Source organism: Perca fluviatilis, chromosome 11, assembly GCF_010015445.1.
Source record: "Perca fluviatilis chromosome 11, GENO_Pfluv_1.0, whole genome shotgun sequence".
Lineage (NCBI taxonomy): Eukaryota > Metazoa > Chordata > Actinopteri > Perciformes > Percidae > Perca > Perca fluviatilis.
This window is the reverse complement of record NC_053122.1, coordinates 36192724-36212210: the sequence shown is the minus strand read 5'-3', so window position 1 is coordinate 36212210 and position 19487 is coordinate 36192724. Positions and strand designations below refer to the sequence as shown.

Here is a 19487-nt window from a genome sequence, read left to right as displayed (position 1 = left end):
TGCAGTTTAAAAATAAAATTGTTTGTTTTATTGTCCCAACAAAACAGAGGAACATCAAAATATATTAAATTCTGATAAATAAAATGATTAAAAATACAAACTTAAGATATGAAAGTTAAAGTCCTTTGAACAAAAAAATAACACAAAATAAAAAAATCAACAGGGACGCTGTAGAGTGCCCTCTGGTGGACAAACTACGCAATGCCAACACTCAGGACATGGTTGAAGGGGGTTTCGTCCATTTTTATTTTATTTTTTAAATATTAATTTATCGGCCATTATAAATGCTGATACCGATAGTTTGGAAAATGCCTAATATCGGCCCGCCGATATATCGGTCGGGCTCTAATTCAAACTAGAAAATAAAGAAGCTTTTCTTTTCCAACTTGGAGTCTGTTGACGTAGGCTGGCTCTGCATCTGAGGTGACAGATCCACTCTGCTTCATTTACCTCCAGCGGGGGAAAAAGGTTTAACTCGGACTAAAAAGGGCAAAACTAATGATTACCTTTAAAAGGTAGTTAAATAATATGTTAGTGTTTTTCTTTTCCGTCTTGATTGTATCCGCTGGACCGCACCGTAAGCTGTGATGTTTTGCCTCTGAATCTAATTTTATCAGAGTGAGTTATGAGACATTTTCTACAAAATCAAAACCCCTGGAGAAAAACCATGTAACTCCCTGCGGCTCCACACATCTTTCTCACTCTCCCAAACAAAACAAAATGATTGTTGCAAACTTAATCAGGTTCCAAGGATTTCCTTGCTTTCTACCAGTGAGCCAGACTAATACATTGTGTACAATTTGTTTAAATGTCTCCTTCTTTAAGACTGAGTGCAATTAAGTTGGTCCAATTTTTCCAATGTTTTCTGATGCTGTCTCTTTAACTCCATCAAGTCATTAATGGGCCAGGATGCTGCAGAGAACCACGTTGACTTGTGGCAAAAACGGCCTTTGACAGAGTAGACAGGAAACTTTTCATGATTATAATTTTGATTAAATTCAACGTTTATCGTATGCATTCTAATCCACTGCCAATCTTCTGTGAGGCAGCAGAGACAGTTGGCATAAAAACAGGACAGGAACAGTTTGTGGCAAACAGTAGATGAGGAAAGAGTAGGGGCAGTGGATGGATGGAAGGAAGGGAGGTGTTTTACTTTCTTTGCATTTAGTTAATACTCTTAGGGTCCTATTTTAACGATCTGAGCGCACGGCGTGAAGCGCCTGGCTCAGGTGGAGGCATGTACGAATCCATGGTCCGTTCACCCGGCGCATGGTTCTAAAGGGTTGTACTTAGTGTCTTCATTAATCAGAGGTGTGTTTTGGGCGTAACATGCAATAAACCAATCAGAGTGTCATCTCCCATTCCCTTTAAAAGCCAGGCGCGTTTGGACCTTGGCGCATTGCTATTATGATGGAGGATTTGCTGAGCAGGAAGGAGAGATTTTCAGGAGAAGAAACTGATCCGATTGTGCGTGAAGTGAAAGCCTGCAAGCAGATCATATCATAATACTATTTCACATTGTAATTTTTTTTATTTTTTTGGATCAATTCTTCATTACTTTTTAGCACAATTTATCATACAGACTTACAGAAGAAATTCCACAATACGTGCCAGGTAATGTCAAGTGGTGCGTATAACAGATGAACACAAATTGAACAAGAAAAAAACCCTCTCCCACCCCCCCACCTTCTGCGATCTCGAGGAAAACAAAAGACACAAACAAACAGTGACAATCTAGTCACTCTCCTCTACTTCTTGTGATGCTGAGGTCATTAGGACTGATATTTGTGCTGCTGTGTTTCTCCATAGGTCTATAGTAGATGACCTGGCTTTGTTAATCCATGCTGTAGAGAGCTCAAGCATAACTATGTCCAGAAAATACACCAACCACTGTTTATACAAAGCGAGTCGGGGGGGGGAACCAGTGTTGAGCTATCATTTTCTTGGTTGCAGTTGAGCCAGCTAGCCAAATCTTCCTCTGTCTCTCAAGCAGGTGTAATTTAGAGTCATCATTAAAAGGTACTCTAAGCGATGTCACGTGATTTTTAGGCTACAACATCTTTCGTCACATACAGCAAACATCTCCTCACTATCCACGAGCTGCCGGTCCCCTGAACACACTGTAAAAAAAAACGCGTTCTCTGTAGACAGCCCTGGGTCCACACACGCCAACAAAAACAAAGTGGTTCAACCTGGACCATGTAAACATACACAAACTGTGTTCCAGTGTTCAGCCAATAACGGACAAGAAGGATTTGGGAGGTCGGGGGAGGAGGGAACGGGATGAGCAGGAGGGAGGAGTGAGCTAGTCTTCGTTTTGTTCAAAAATACTTTGAATGTCAACAAGATGTCAGGATTAGTCCAATGCAGGAACCCAAACGCAGACCAGGACAAGGTAAGTAGTTTGACAAGGTGAGTATTTATTTGGAATAGAATGTGGAAATGGTTTGGTCCAGTTGGTTGGCAGGGAGTGGGGCTGGAAGGTGGCAGGGTTTTGTGCTGATCCAAATGCACTGTAGTGAAGTCGACAGCCAGGCAGGTGAGAGTGACAATCCAGGTGAGGTACTGTAGACAGAGGAACAGGAAGCTGATTAGCGACAGGCAAAAAGGAGCAAAAATAGCAAAAGACTTGGCAAAACTAGGAGCTTGATACGAGAGCAACAACATACTGTGTACGCTAACGATCCGGCAGGGAATGATTGTCTGGTCCCAGCTTAAATGGTGCAGTGGATGGTAAGTAGGACCAGGTGTGCAGACAGCAGCAGGTGTAGGCAGTTGGTGAATCAGCCGGGATATGTTCAGGGAAACTCAGAAAAACGAACCTCAGGTTAGAGCAAAACAAAACATAGGCAAAACAGGCTCAGGAAGCTGGATTCATGACAGTACCCCCCCTCCGACGGACGCCACCGGGCGGACCGCCCGGAGCACCAGGATGGAGCCTATAGAAGTCCCGGAGCAGATCGGCATCAAGGATCTGGCGCCGAGGTATCCAGCTCCTCTCCTCAGGACCGTAACCCTCCCAGTCCACGAGGTATTGGAAACTCCGCCCACGACGCCTGGAGTCTATGATCCGGCGAACGGTGTGAGACTGAGGAGAACAGGCTTCAAGCAGGAAACATGGAAGGCAGGATGGACTCTGAGGGTCTTTGGCAGTTTCAGACGGACCACAGCTGGGTTTATGATCCATTCCACCACAAACGGGCCAATGAACTTAGGGGACAGTTCCTTGGATTCAGTCCGCAGAGGCAGATTCCGGGTGGCCAACCAGACCTTATCCCCAACCGCGTAGGCAGGAGCCGGGACACGGTGACGATTGGCTTGACGCTGGTAACAGTCTGAGGCCTGAAGAAGGTTCCTCCTGGCACGATGCCAGGTCCGATGGCAACGGCGGATGTGAGCTTGGACTGAGGGAACTGAGAGATCCTTCTCCTGAGATGGAAACAGAGGCAGTTGATATCCGTACAGACACTGAAAGGGGGACATCCCAGTGGCAGTGGTTTGGAGAGTGTTATGGGCGTACTCAGCCCATGGTAGCTGAGAGGACCAGGTGGAGGGATTAAAAGAGATGAGGCAGCGAAGCGTGGACTCCATCTTCTGGTTGGCCCTTTCAGCTTTACCATTAGACTGGGGATGGAATCCAGATGTGAACTGTGGGCCACGATCAGAAACAATGGTCTCCAGGTAGACCGTGTTTCCTAAACACTTCCTTGACCAGGATGTTGGCGGTCTCAGTGGCGGACGGAAGCTTGGGAAGGGGCAGAAAGTGAGCGAACTTGCTGAATCTGTCCACTACCGTCAGGACAACTGTGTTCCCCTCAGATAAGGGCAACCCGGACACGAAATCCAGAGCCAGATGCGACCATGGTCGCCGAGGAATGGGCAGAGGATGCAGAAGTCCAGAGCTGGGTCGATTGGTTCCCTTATTTTGAGCGCACACTGGGCATGCAGCAACGAAACTCCGAGTCTGGTCTCCCATGGCAGGCCACCAAAACCGTTTGCGCAGCAAGGCCATAGTCCTAGCCACACCGGGGTGGCAAGACATCTTGCTGGCGTGGGCCCACTGAAGCACAGCAGAACGAACGGAGTCGGGCACAAACAGACGACCTGGCGGACCATTACCAGGCCCAGGCTGAGGTCGAAGGGCTGTCATGACCTCCTCCTCGATCCTCCAGGTGACAGAACCAGAGTTCTAAATTAACTTTTTTGATCACCAGCCAATGTGATTTTCAATCAGAATTTCCACTAGCCAAATTTTCTCCGGTGAAAATAAGAGAAATTATGAGTGCCACTGAATGCATTTGATCATTTTATTAAAATTTTTGGCATGAAAAATACATATAAAGTACAACAAAAAAAACAAAATATACACAGAAAGTGCAAACATTTCATTTCAAGTTTGGGATCAATCTATCTATAGTATCTACCTACCTATCTTTATATCTATCTATATTTATATCTATCTACAGTATCTATCTTTCTATCTACAGTATCTATCTATCTTTATATCTTTCTATCTACAGTATCTATCTATCTTTATATATATCTACAGTATATATCTTTATATCTATCTATATTTATATCTGTCTTTATATCTATCTATCTTTATGTCTTTATCTATCTACAGTATCTATCTATCTTTATATCTTTCTATCTACAGTATCTATCTATCTTTATATCTTTCTATCTACAGTATCTATCTTTATTTTTTTTTTTTTTTTTTTTTTTTTTTTTTTTTTTTTTTTATTTTTTTTTTTTTTTTTTTTTTTTTTTTTTTTTTTTTTTTTTTTTTTTTTTTTTTTTTTTTTTTTTTTTTTTTTTTTTTTTTTTTTTTTTTTTTTTTTTTTTTTTTTTTTTTTTTTTTTTTTTTTTTTTTTTTTTTTTTTTTTTTTTTTTTTTTTTTTTTTTTTTTTTTTTTTTTTTTTTTTTTTTTTTTTTTTTTTTTTTTTTTTTTTTTTTTTTATCATTTGAATCACGTCTTCAGAGCTCTTCTTCTTCAGAGGTGGTACCATCCGAATCTGAGCCACCCTCTGTTCCTTTTGTTCCATGTTTGCGCACAAAGTCAGGACTGCGTGAACGCACACTGTCAGCATGCCAGATGTCAATGGCTTTGGTTGGATCAAAGTCTTTGATGTCAGGTGGGCACAACTGGGTTTTAAGGAGGTCCGAGAGGGTCTCACCTTTTAGGCGTGAGCGCCAGTCACTCTTTACCTGCTTCATAACACTGAACCCTCTTTCACAGTCAGCTGTAGTTGCAGGGATGGTGAGGAGAGCATCAAAAAGATCAAGAACATCAGGACACCGATGGCGCAGCATTCTGTTCACAGTAGGCCAGGTCTTCTCAAAGGTTCCTGTAGCAGGGTGAGACAGGCAATATGCATTATGCACTTGCAAACAATTATGCATTTTCAAATGCAACTTTAGTTATTAAAAGATGGCATCAAATTTGGATTGTGTCTTTAACAAATGACATTTACTCTGATTCCTGATAAACAAAACTGTCTCACAATATTAGACATTTCTATAGAGCTTGGGAACTTTTCAAGCACTTGTTTAAAAATGCTACTGATAAGGTACATGAGTATGAGATTTTCTTTCTCAAACGTTGTCCAAGTACCTTGGCTGAATCCTGCTGCGTACAGTTCAGTCTTGAGAATTGTCCATTGATCAGGGATCAACTCCACATCCACTCCAGCAGACAGTAAAAGAGGTCGGAAGTGACTGATGAGTTTGTTAACCTCTTCATCACCAAAATCTGAGAACAAAAGGGAAAAAAATTAATATAAAGTTAAGCAGTTATCTTAAAACATAAAATGCATAAAGATTTGTTCATTACATTTGAATTGCTAACCTGAACTCGTGTCTGCCTCTGGCCAGCACTGGAAGCTGGTCAGCCGCATAGCCTGCAGGACACCACTGTTCACATCACTAAATCTAACAGTGATGCACCGGCAAAGAGAATCGATCAGCTCATTCTTTGCCTTGTCATGCTGGTCGGCATCAGTAAGCTTCAGGAGGACTCCCTCATAGGAGTCTGTGTACAGCACTGCTCTCAGCTTAGGCCCAGGTCTACAGTTGTGCAGAGATAGATGGATGGGCATCTTTTTATTTATACTGAGGTGAAAACACACAAACACAACCTAAAATCAAATCATAAATTATAGGATCCAGTATAAGATACATACCTTGACTTGTACTTTTCTATGACAGCCTGAGTAGAGGAAAGGCAGCTCTGAGCTTCAGCCAGGGTTGACACTGACCTCTGCAGTGACTTGGAGAGGTTGCTCAGTTGGAAGATGGTGTCATGGAGAAGGCAGCAAAACCTGAGCACTCCACCATCCTTGCCTATTTTGAGGAACCCCTTGGCTTTTGCCCTCAGAACAAAATTGATGTTCGTGGCCTCCTGGGACTACAAACAAAACAACTGCATTATATCAGACAGCATTTAAAACTGATTAAAAGAAAAAGAAAGCAAACATTAAATAATCCATCTACACTGCTGGTTTTAGTAGGCTATAAATTAACATACCTTCTCCAAGTGGCGTACAATGCCAGCATATCCCCTGAGAAAATGGTCAAGTGCTTTGAAGAGATGTGGTAGCCACCGGGTTCCACCTACTCTGGTTGGCATCAAAGCCTTCATGTGGAGTCTTAGTTAAGTTGCTTTAAGCTGGCCCTGTTCACTCCACTCTTATGATATAAGGTGTAGAGTCCACTCAACAGGTCCTCAACTTTCCTGGCCATCACATTTTTCCTTATTCCATCTGAAAAGGCAAGCTCTAGCTTATGGGCCATGCAGTGGATCCCCAGCACATTTGGTCTGTCTGCACGCAGTTTTGTAACTACACCATTGTTTACTCCTGTCATTACAGATGCTCCATCTGTGGTGATTGCCACTAGCTTGTTCTTCCAATCAGTGCTGACTCCACTTTCCATTATACTGCACACTGCTTCAGCTATATTTGTAGCATCTGGCTTTGAGACAGCTTTTACCCCGACAAAATCAACTTTGACCTTCCCCTCACTGGCACTCCTGACGTAGACCATTTCTTCTTCCATCACTGCACTGTCCAGAGATCCATCTGACATGACCGAGATGAACTTGCCATCTGATAATCTTGCCCTCATCTTTCTTCTCTCTTCTTCTGCTATGTAGTGTATGAACTCTTTTGCCTGGTAGTCATTTGTGTATGTCTCTCCTATCTTCAAGCCTTTCTTCCTGTCCACCCTGAAATTAATTGTTGTGTAAATGAAGCCACTGTTAGCGCCTACAACACAGTAGCTACATGTCAGTGAGATTTTTTTTTCTTTTTTTTGAAACCCCCAAAAGGTAAAGTTTCACCTGTGTCTATGTAGCTAAGCACTCTGAATCGTATTAAATGCACTGTTTCTGAAACATGTAAATAGTAACATTAATTCACTTACTCACACATCCATGCAAAGTCGGTGAAAGGCCTGCCCTTTTTTCCGATGGTGTGGGCATTTCGAAAAAGTAGCTGCATCTTCTCCAACTCAGACGTCTTCAATAAAGCGAGGCTTCTCCCAGCAAGGCTCTCTTCCATACGGCCTGTCTTGGCAGTTTTAATCCTTAGGCTCTCCTGATGACTTCGGGAACTCTCATGGTCCTTTACTGCCTCGACTTTAAAATTAGTAGTTCCTACGACGAAATTGATTCGTTTTTTGTTTTTTTCGTCGCAGATCGCGCAATCCTGACAAAACATGACGACATTTTCGTGATCAAACACAAGCCATTCACGACCCGTCAGCCATTTGGCATAAAATTCTCTTTTCTTCATTTCTCGATTGATATCCTCATCCCCTGCCTCGTTCCTCTTCTCGCCCCCAGAAGTCTGTCCCAACCACCGCAGCATTTAGTTGAGCTAATCTTAACTTTATGCTTTAGTTACTAGCTAGCTAGCTAGCTAGCTAGCTAGCTAGCTAACTCTCTCTTCTTTCAGTCTACTCCCTGCTCCTGACTCCGTTCGTTTCCATGGTTTCTCGCGCTGGTTTCACTGCAAACTGCGCGCAGCCAATGGGCGTATGAAACGTCATCACGTAGCATTACGGCACAGTGTTCTTGGGAAATGTAGGAAGTACTGCCAGGGGGATAAATGACCGATAACAGACCCTTATGTGTCATGCATGTTATGCCTCATACATCACCGGCCAAATTGGCTAGTAAGTTTTTATTAACACCCGCCAAAATGAATTTTAACCCGCATTTGGCGGGTTGGCGGGTGTTAATTTAGAACCCTGGACAGAACCCACGATGAGCTTCTGTGGCAGAATAGTCTCCGGAGTAGCCTCATCTTTAACAGCCTTGGAAAACATCCGGGAAAGAGAGTCTGCCTTGCCATTCCGTGAGCCTGGTCAAAAGGTGAGAGAAAAATTGAAGAGTCCAAAAAACAAGGCCCACCTGGCTTGACGTGAGTTCAGACGTCTGGCAGATTGCACATATGCAAGGTTTTTGTGGTCGGTCCAAACCACAAACGGCTGTTCAGCCCCCTCAAGCCAGTGGCGCCACTCTTCCAAGACGAGTTTCACAGCGAGCAATTCCCGGTTCCCCACATCATAGTTTACTTCAGCTGGAGAGAGGCGACGAGAGTAAAAGGCACAAGGATGAAGTTTATTGTCACTGGAGCTCCGCTGAGAGAGAATGGCACCGACTCCCACATCAGAAGCATCCACTTCCACAACGAACTGACGAGAAGTATCTGGGTGAGAAAGGATAGGTGCATCAGTGAAGCGCTTCTTCAGAGTCAGTAAAGCCTCGTTAGCCGCTGGATTCCAACAGAAAGATCTGGAACTAGAAGTCAGGGCTGGTCGGAGCGGGCGCACTCCGGCTGTAATCGTGGATGAACCGTCTGTAGAAATTTGCAAACCCCAGAAATCTCTGGAGTTGCAACCTGACTCGGGCTGAGGCCAATCGAGTACCGCGCAACCTTCTCAAGGTCCATCTTCAACTGACCTCGGAGATGATGTAACCAAGAAGATGGTGTGCGTGAAAATACATTTCAGCTTAACGCGTCAAACCGCTGAGACTGTTTGACGCAGTTAGGCAGATCTTCGGAAAACACAAGAATGTCATCCAAGTACACAAACACAAAACGACCGATCACGTCTCTCAGAACATCGTTAACCATACTCTGGAAAACTGCCGGGGCATTAGTGAGTCCAAACGGCATGACCAGATACTCAAAGTGGCCCATAGGAGTATTGAATCCCATCAGCCATTCGTCACCCTCTTTAATTCGGACCAAGTGGTAAGCATTGCGTAAGTCCAGCTTAGTAAAAATGGTCGCGCCATGCAGGGAGTCAAAAGCAGAGTTCATCAAGGGCAGAGGGTACTTGTTCTTAATAGTAATGTCATTAAGCCCACGGTAGTCAATACAAGGCCGCAGGGAGCCGTCTTTCTTACTTACGAAGAAGAACCCAGCTCCCAGGGGTGAAGAGGAGGGACGAATGTCCTTGATGTAGCTTTCCATGGCTTCACGTTCTGGTTTAGATATACTGTAGAGGCGGCCCTTAGGGTAGGTTGCTCCAGGTATGAGATTGATAGCACAATCGTAAGGTCGGTGTGGGGGCAGAGACAGGGACTTCTGTTTGCTGAACACCTCCTGAAGGTCGTGGTAGACATCGGGTACCATGGACATCTCTGGGGGTGGAGAGTCCAGATCCTGGTTAGAAGCAGAGGGGGCACAGGCAGTTTTCAGACAGTCTGCATGACACTTAATACTCCAGTTGGTTACCTTGCCAGTGGCCCAATCAATAGTGGGATTGTGTTCTTGGAGCCAGGGGTAACCCAAAACCAGAGGAGCGCGAGGAGAGTGCAGGATGAAAAAGGATATGACCTCAGAATGATTTCCAGAAATCAGCAGGTTAACTGGTCCGGTTCTCTTAGTTATCCGTGCCAATAAGTCGCCGTTAAGTGTGGTAGCTTCAATGGCCTCCGGGAGACATTCCTTGGAGAGCCCCAGCTGTTCCACCAGATTTCCGTCCATGAAGCTGTCATCCGCCCCTGAATCTATCAAAGCATTAATCTCAACAGAATGATTAGAGTTCATGAGTTTGACATGAACTGGAGGTCTGACAGAACTGTTGGAAAACTGAGATTGGCTCACTAAGAATCCTCCCACTCTTAGCGAGCCTGGGAGTTTAACGGCTTCTGTGGGCATGAGGAGATGTAATGGTTCCTGACTCACGTCTATGCTGGCGCTCCTCTACAGACAATCCGTGACAATCTCCGGAGCAGTTCGATTACAAAGGCAATCTTAGCTTTATCAGAAGCATAGGAGTAGGGCTGCAAGTCAAAAACCAAGTCACATTGCATGAGAAAGGAATGACATCCTCCCAAATCCCCATCATACTTATCCGGCGTCGGAACTTTGGGCTCTCGGAGCGACACAGCCTCTGAGATGGCAGGCGAGGGCAGAGAAACAGGTGGTGAAGAAACTGCAGGAGCACTGAGCTGAGCCCGGACCGAGGTAAAACTAGTGGTTAGATCTCGAATAGCAGTCGTTACCTCCTGTAGTGCCACACTGTGTTGTCCAATCATGTGACCTTGCTGGGAAATGGCATGCCGTACAGAGTCCAGGTCCGCTGGGTTCATCTTGGCCGGATCGTTCTGTCAGGATTAGTCCAGTGCAGGAACCCAAACGCAGGCCAGGACAAGGTAAGTAGTTTGACAAGGTGAGTATTTATTTGGAATAGAATGTGGAAATGGTTTGGTCCAGTTGGTCGGCAGGGAGTGGGGCTGGAAGGTGGCAGGGTTTTGTGCTGATCCAAATGCACTGTAGTGAAGTCGACAGCCAGGCAGGTGAGAGTGACAATCCAGGTGAGGTACTGTAGGCAGAGGAACAGGCAGCTGATTAGCGACAGGCAAAAAGGAGCAAAAAAACTTGGCAAAACTAGGAGCTTGATACGAGAGCAACAACATACTGTGTACGCTAACGATCCAGCAGGGAATGATTGTCTGGTCCCAGCTTAAATGGTGCAGTGGATGGTAAGTAGGACCAGGTGTGCAGACAGCAGCAGGTGTAGGCAGTTGGTGAATCAGCCGGGATGTGTTCAGGGAAACTCAGAAAAACAAACCTCAGGTTAGAGCAAAACAAAACATAGGCAAAACAGGCTCAGGATGCTGGATTCATGACACAAGAAGTAGCGTCACCCAACATCGCTTAGAGCACCATTAAGTAACAAAACAATCTGGTCAGTAGGAATTCGACATCCAATCACATCAGATATTATTGATGTTGTTTTTTTTCCAAAACTCATGCACCTGTTCACACTCCCAGACCATGTGCTGGAAAGTTCCAGTTTCTTCAGGTTGGCAGAATGTGCAATAGGGATTAGGAATGGCTTTAGAGACATATCTCTTCTGAGGAGTCCAATATGTCCTGTGGCATGGGTGTCAAGCTCCATTTCACTAAGGGCCACACTGGAAAAAGAGAATTAAACATCAAGGGCCAGACATGTATAGTTTATTGACATGCTTTTATTTAATCGAAAAAGTAAAATATCTTTGACTCAATTATTGCATGTCTCATAAGTCTTCTCACGTACAGTTTGGTCCACATAAAGCTCTGAAAAAGTGAGCAAAAAAGTTCCAAAGCCATCCTAGAATTTAGCAAATCAAGCAAAACAATGATTACTTTTTCTAAGTAGGCTACCACACAGCTGACTCACAACAAGCTCTTTCGCAGCCTGACTATGCAAACTTTCTGCTTCTGTGGGAATTTCTGAGACTCAAAGTCGGCAAATTTGCCAAATTGTGCCAGGTGGGCCAAAATGTATTGTGAACCTAAATTGATATGTGGGCCGGATCAGAATGTGCGAGGGGCCGGATTTGGCCCTCGGGCCATGAGTTTGACACGTGTCCTATGGTATATGTTGAAGTTGATCTGCTGGTGATTTGGGTTCTTGGAACAGCGGGAAAATGTTGTCCCAAACTGTCTCCCAATTAATTGTATTCTAATATTTTTAATAATCTTAAATATTTTTTAATCTTTTGCATGTTTATGTGCTGCTGCACGTCCCTGTGTGTGTAACAGGCATAGTGTGCTCGCGCATTTCCCTAATGCGCTCTAAAAATAACAATGAAATGCTGCGTTATTGACTTTAGACCAGGTTTTTGTTGGTCAATGGCACGATCACTTCCCGCTCCTTCAAGATAGTAATATGCCAAGAATGCACCTGAACACACCTCCCCGTAAGACCAGCACGCCCATGGGTGCACAGATGGGCGCAGGTGCATTTGCTATTTAAACGACGTGGGCGCTGGACGGGAAATTGACAACTGCGTCGGTCTTAAACTAGCAAAGACACTTGCCTCTTGCTTCACGCAGCACTGTGCCGGGTGCAAGATAGGGCCCTTAGAGTAGCTTACAATAAAGTGTAGGCTAATTAGTTAGCAAACTGCAGTCTGCAATCACAAGAAATAAGCAGTACATGTTGAGGGCAACAATGTCCAGACAGTATTTATGGACATATTTAGTGGAAAAAGGTTTCAGTAAAATAAATAAAATAAAAGCAATGTAGGGGTTTCGCAGATTTTTTGGAATGAGGTATGGATGGACCTTTCACAACCCGCACTCAATGATGCTAGCAACACACAATAGCAGATATTTTTTTGTATTTCATGGCCTCAATGTTTTGTTCAAAAAGCTTTCAGTTTTATCATATTAAAGTGCCCATATTATGAAAAAAACACTTTTTCTGGGATTTGTGATGTCACAGTCCGAAATGAGCTGGCTAACCACAACCGTTAGCTCGTAGCGTTAGCATTAGCATGCTAACGCTAATGCTAACGCTAATGCTAACGCTAGCATTCTACGTCGTTCTCAATAGCAAAGCACTGCTACAACACACACAAGTTCACCATAATCTACAAAAGAACTACTTACATGTGTGCCCTCATTTAGAAGTCTCCCAGCTAATCCTGCCTTGTAACTGACCAAAGTTGGAGAAACAGACTCTCTTTTACTGTCTCTAGAGTTAGCTAGCTGACATGCTCTACATCTGAGCTACTGAGCATGTGCGAGTGCAATCAAAGATAGTAGTGAAGAAGAAGATGAAAAGAGGTCTCACTCTGTAGCTAAAACAGAAACCAGGTGAAAAGAGGATCTGCAGCAGTGAGAGAGAGCTGTGCAGTACAACAAAAATATGGTGTTTTTTGTAAACCTATTCTGGTACGACCTTAAAATACAGTTATGAACCTGAAAATGAGCATAATATGGGCGCTTTAAGATACTCTGCGGCTTTCCCAGCGGGAGTGAAGAGAAAGCAACAGTCCCACTGTGTATCATCTTCAAATGCTCAGATTGTATCGGTAATGTTTCAGGATGAGATCCTATGATGCCCATAAAAGCTACTGTGTTTAAATAGAAGTCTAGGTTACACTTCACTTGAAAGTATCTACATAAGAGTGACATGACACTGTCATAAACGTGTCATAAACATTATGAACAAGTCATAAATGTTGATGACATAACGCTTCTTTTAGTAAGTGTCATTCAGTTTTTGTCATCACAAGTTATGGTTAGGTTTGGGTTAAGGGTTAGGGTTAGGGTTCATGTGTCATGACAGTGTCATGTGTTCATGACAGTGTCATGTCACTGTTACCCAAGTATTACATGTCACCAAGGCAGACCTGGTCCAATGCTTATTCACTAAATTAAATCTTTTTTGGTGAAATGTGTGGAAGAAGTAAATATGGTTATCACCTTGCTTTTAAACAGTAAAGCAGTTAGCCATTTTCTCTCAGCACACGTTTCTTTGTTTCCTGGAGTTTTAGAAGAGTACAAACACTATTGAACAGAATAGTCAGCGGTGGAAGAAGCATTCAGATCTTTTACTTCAGTAAAAGTACTAATACTACACTGTAAAAAATACTCTGTTACAAGTACAAGTCCTGCATTGAAAATGTTACTTAACCCTTGTGTTGTCTTCTCGCCGGCCATGTCCTCTCAGGTCAACATAGAAAAACACTTTTTGTGACGTTTTTGTCCCTTTTTTTTAAACTTTTTTAAATGTTTGACGTGGTCAATAAGCCTTGTGTTTATGAAATTGAAATTTTTCAATTAAAAAAGCGGAATTTATGAATTATTTTGACTAATATTAGAGGAGAGCACGTTGATATATAATCAGTGACTGGTGTATGTTAAAGTTTAGTCAGTTATTTTTTCAAATGCTATAAAATTGAATAAAACACTCAAAATTCAATCATTAATTGTACTAGCGAAGACGCGTTGTAGGGAACCATCCATGTTCTTTTTGGGTAATTTGGTTAAAAATAAACCCATATTTTTGATATAGACATTTTGAAAACGGGTCATATTTTGACCCAAGCACAACAAGAGGGTTAAGTAGAAGTCTGTAAGCATGATCAGGAAAATGTACTTAAAGTATTAAAAGTAAAAGTAGTCAATGCAGAACTCTCCTCCCATTGTAGAAAGAGTAAAGGATCCAACCAGCTGTGTTTTTAATGGTCTCATCATCTCAGCTGGACTTGTAGGCCGTTATATTGTTGGCTAGTTTACTTTAGAATCAAAGTAACTATTAACTAAAGCTGTAACAGATGAATGTAGTGGAGTAAAAAGTCCAATATTTCTCTCTGAAATGTAGCGGAGTAGAAGTAGAAAGTGGCATGAAAAGAAAAGACTCAAGTGAAGTACAAGTACCTCAACATTTGTGCTTGAGTACATAAGTACTTGAGTACAGTAAATGTACTTAGTTACATTCCACCACTGAGAATAGTAAGCCTCTAAGTGAACCAATTGTTTTCTCATACATGACATAAGTATCAGTTGTTGCTGTGTGTCTGTGTGTGTGTGTGTGTGTGTGTGTGTGTGTGTGTGTGTGTGTGTGTGTGTGTGTGTGTGTGTTTCAGAGGGCTCTCCGTTCAGCTGGTGGCTCGGTGGTCCCAGTCCCGGTCGGGTGCAGACTTATTGGGGTGGAGCTCATCCAGGCAGCCAGCAGTGTGTCTGCGGCCTGCAGGGCGACTGCGTGGACCCACAACACTACTGCAACTGTGACGCCGACCGCATGGACTGGTACTGAAATGATCAATTAACACATATTTGTCATATTTTATGCATATTTCATCTTTCTCCACATTCATAGTCACAAGATAAAGGCTTTTTCGGGGTGACTTGCTTCCTGTTACTTCAAGCTTCATGTTCCATGACAAAAACAACAGGAGACAAGCAAGTAGTAGTAAGACAAAATGTTCTGTTGAACAATGTTGTATATCATTTTCAACATGGAGAACAATTGAATCAGTAATCTGTATACTGTATATGCTGTGGTGGTATTGTTTCTTTGCATTTCTATTTAATAACTGGTACAACATGATGACCATTGCCTGGAAAGGCTGTGCTTTCCAGCACTAAAAATTCTACAAATTAGACAAAAGTAATCTTGTCAAGAGTATCAGTTTAGTTTAAAGGTGCCCTGCCATACAAAACCGTTTTTACTTGACACACACACACACACACACACACACACACCTGTAGGTCCATATGTGTTTGTGTTATGTGGTGAATTTGAAAATGAACTGCTAGCTCCTCTGTCAGCTCTAGCCACTGAACAGAAATAAGCAGAGAAATCAGACCAATCACAACAGCTGGTCAGTCTGACATCATGTTGCCTGAGCTCATTACTATTCATGAGCTCGCCCACTTGGGCTGGGTAAAGGATGCTGACAGCCAGGCTCTCATTGGCTATCTGTTAGCCAATCAGATTCAAACAGCTTAGCTTGTTGAATATTAATGAGAACTGGCAGAAATCGAGCTGAGTCTTCCTGCAGGCTTTCTATACCACGCTAGAATGGCTTGAAACAAGGTAACCAAGGCATTTTTTCCACAAAAAATGTTACAGAGTCCATGGTAGAACTTCAGACATCACCACAAAGTAATGAAATACGTGTGGCAGGGCACCTTTAATGTGAAATTTAGCCTATCATTACATATTTTGTCTCTTGTTGAGGTCTTTGTATAAAAAAACTAAGATAGATAAGAGACTTTAAAACGGATTATATAGTCATGTTAAAGGATAGTATTTTTGATTAAGAGAGATTAACTTAAAGAAAAGTGAGGAAAGAAATTTTCTATTGAAATTATTATGACCCTGATGGTAAACAGAGGTCGTCTTTTACTGAATACACAGCAAAATGTACGTGATGGTGGCCGGGTGGGCTTAGTGGTAGAGCAGGCGCGCATGTGCTGAGGGGTTTATGCCTCGGCGCAAAGGTCCAGGGTTCGGGTCCGACCTGTGACGGTTTCCTGCATGTCTTCCCCCCTCCCTCTCCACTTTCTCACCTAGCTGTCCTGTCGTCATTGAAGGCGGAAAAGCCCAAAATGTAATCTTTCACACGAGTTAAGACTGTTTACCTGCAGAAACCTTTAGAAAATGGACTTGTAACTTTGGCAGTGCAGCAAACAACAAATGGACTTAGCTAATTTGAGTAGAGGAAAGATTTTTACCTTTCCTCGTGTTAAAAGCGTCCCTGCCTTAGCCTCACTTTCTGCCTTATGTAGAAATACTTCTATAATCTAGATGTGTTATTCTCAGTATTAAAGTTGTATTCCCTGTATAATGTATAGAGTCGGTCACACAGATAGTTAGCTTAAGCTTTGATTACCTTTATAGCCCAGGAATGTGAGTGTGTGTTTTTCTGTACCAGACGGTGAAGTGGAACGGGAGGGGGGGGCTCTCGGGTCAATGTATGTGTGTGTACTTTCCTGACTTGAACTCCGTATACTTTGTCTGCGGTCAGGGAAACTGAGGCCCTGTTTACAAGACAACGCTCGCGGGTGAAAACAACATTTTTGAGGCTTAAAAACGCAAAAAACTTGAAACCACCCTCCAGAGTGGAAATCTTAAAAAACGCTCCAACGTCGCGTTCCCGTCTAAAGGGCAAAAAAACACACTGTGCGAGCGTGTGTGTGTGCCGCGCGCGTGTGTGTGCGCCGCATGTGTGTGCGCCGCATGTGTGTGCGTGTGACGCTGTGTGTGTGTGTGTGTGTGTGTGTGTGTGTGTGTGTGTGTGTGTGTGTGTGTAGGGGCCCATTAACTGACTATGGAAAGGAAGACTCAAAAAGAGACGTAATGAGTTTATTGTCTGGCTTTGGAGACAGAAGCATTGATACACTCCTCCAATCGTAGAAACAATTTAGACAGTGCCGCATGTCTGTGTGTGTGTGTGTGTGTGTGTGTGTGTGTGTGTGTGTGTGTGTGTGTGTGTGTGTGTGTGTGTGTGTGTGTGTGTGTGTGTGTGTGTGTGTGTGTGTGTGTGTGCATTGTTTGGAGCAATAACTCCACCTCCTCGTCTGTCCAGACTAAATTGTCAGCTGTTGTTGTTCGCATCGCGCTACTAGGGAGAGGAGAGGAAGACAAGTAGAAGGAAGGTTCTACGCAGGTTTGCGGGCTTGGTGGATTCCCCCCCCCCCATAGCACTCGTCTAAACGCGGAATAAAAAGTTAGAACGCAGTGCCACTTTCGCGCTTTCTCTTCAGATCATTTTCGTCTAAACACAGCCTCAGTGTCATTTTTGTGAGCTCACGATTATGTTTCGTGAGCTTAAATGCTGGACTTCAGTAAACTTTCTTGACTTGAATCTATCGTCTCAGTTTTGATCCCTGAGTTCTGGTGTCATTAGTCTCACTAACCAACGTGCGTTGCATGAGAGTGCATAGATAACTGGAGTCAGATCTTCCTCTGGCCTTTGGGCCAGTACTTTTCCCTGAATTTTCATTTCCCAGTACAAACTGTTTGTGCAATGCCAGCTCTATTTTTACAGACCGGAGGTGCTGCTCTTCAATATTTCATCACACTCTATATAAGTGCTGTATACCCTGCTCGCTTCCCATCCTGGATGTAGTTTTATCCAAACTTCTCTCAGCAGCCAGGCTAACAGCAGGATTATCTTAAGTGTGTGAAGCTGTGTGTGGGTGTAAATGGACAGGACGTGTCTTGTTTTGAGTAGTAGCTGTTCCAGAAACTGCCAGCGATGGATGTTGACTGTCAGGATGGCTTTAATTTGGTTTTGGAATAAATAGGTCCCCGTGAGATTGCACCTACACACTGCAACGTTTACATCAGCTAGTTACAGCGTGTAACATTGTCACAAGAGTGATGTAACTTTAAAAACAAGCACCCATCTTTGCGAGCAAATTATCATGTTTTTTGGCTATGTGAGTAGAGTGTGTTTGTGGATTCTCCCCATCCACATTTTTTTCGTCTTAGACATATAAGTTAATTGTCCATCTTCTCCTATCTCTTCATCTCCTTTTGTTCTTCCCCTCTCCTCCTCCTCCTGTTTCTTTTTGTTAAACTACTTCTTCCCCTTTGTCTTTTCTTTTCCTGCAGGGCTGAAGACTCGGGCCTGCTCGCCCATAAGGAGAGCCTCCCTGTCAGGTCTCTGGTGCTGGGTGACGTCCAGAGGCCCGGGTCAGATGCCGCATACAGGGTGGGCCCGCTCCGTTGTCATGGAGACAGTAAGTCCAACCCAGTTCTCAAGTTGACGGACGATGGTTTGCTTCGCCTGCACTCTCCTAAATCTTTTGCTGGTGATGGTGTTGAGAGAACAGAGCGAGCTGAGCAGAAGGGAAGTAAATCCAGACAGTGCAGCACTGAGGTGCTAGCCGTGGTGCTGAAACAGGGCAGCAGCACCAACCAGGCCAAGGCGCTGGCTGTGGTGCTGAAACATGGCAGCAGCACCAACCGGGCCAAGACGCTGGCTGTGGTGCTGAAACAGGGCAGCAGCACCAACCGGGCCAAGGCACTGGCCGTGGTGCTGATCCTGGGGCTCAGAGAGCAAACTTGGCTAATATAAGGGCAGCGCTGGAAGAATTATTCAGAACCTTTTTAGTTCAGCGATACTCCAAAATAAAGCACAAATGCATCTAAAAAGTAGTCCAGTTGCCGATGGTAGTTACAACACGGCGACAGGATCCTTCCTCTCACGGAAATGTTTATTCTGTCAGACTGCATGACTGCAGCGCTTGGGTAGCTCGCCTGGTAGAGCACACGTCCATATACAGCGGCTCAGTCCGCGGGTTCAATTCCGACCTGCAGCCCTTTGCTGCATGTCATTCCCCCTCTCTCTCTCTCTCCCCTTTCATGTATAAGCTGTCCTGTCACAAATAAAGGCTTTTTAAATTATCTTATCTTAAGAAAAAAAAAAAATGCAAGTGCATGACTGACAGACAAACACATGCTGGTTTTATTTGAAAAACAAATCCTCATACAACACAGACAGAGTTTTTTTCAGGCCCAGAGATGCTTTGAAAGCAACAGTCCCATCTTTTGGGAAATACTCTTTTTATTGCTTTTTTTGGTAGAGAGTTAGATGAGAAGATTGATACCACTCTCGTGTCTGTCTGACACGAAGCTGCAACCAGCAGCCAGTTAGCTTAGCATTGCATGAAGACTGGAAACAGCTGCAGGAGCCTGGCTCTGTCCACCTACCGACATTTTTAAAGCTCACCAAC

At 43.6% G+C, this 19487-nt stretch overlaps 1 protein-coding gene and 1 long non-coding RNA gene across 2 annotated transcripts in view; one reads left to right on the top strand and one right to left on the bottom strand.

Moving 5' to 3' along the window:
• Positions 1-19487, top strand: part of LOC120568723 (contactin-associated protein-like 4) — a 202240-nt gene that overhangs the window by 133316 nt on the left and 49437 nt on the right. Inside the window, exons 14-15 of the mRNA XM_039816408.1 lie at positions 14885-15047; positions 18364-18491. Coding sequence (XP_039672342.1) covers positions 14885-15047; positions 18364-18491 — 291 coding nt within the window. The remainder of the gene's footprint in view (positions 1-14884; positions 15048-18363; positions 18492-19487) is intronic.
• LOC120568724 lies at positions 5970-7660 on the bottom strand. Its single transcript, XR_005640756.1, has 3 exons — positions 7423-7660; positions 6183-6406; positions 5970-6066 (listed from the first exon to the last, which is right to left on the bottom strand). It is a non-coding gene; the product is annotated as an uncharacterized LOC120568724 (long non-coding RNA).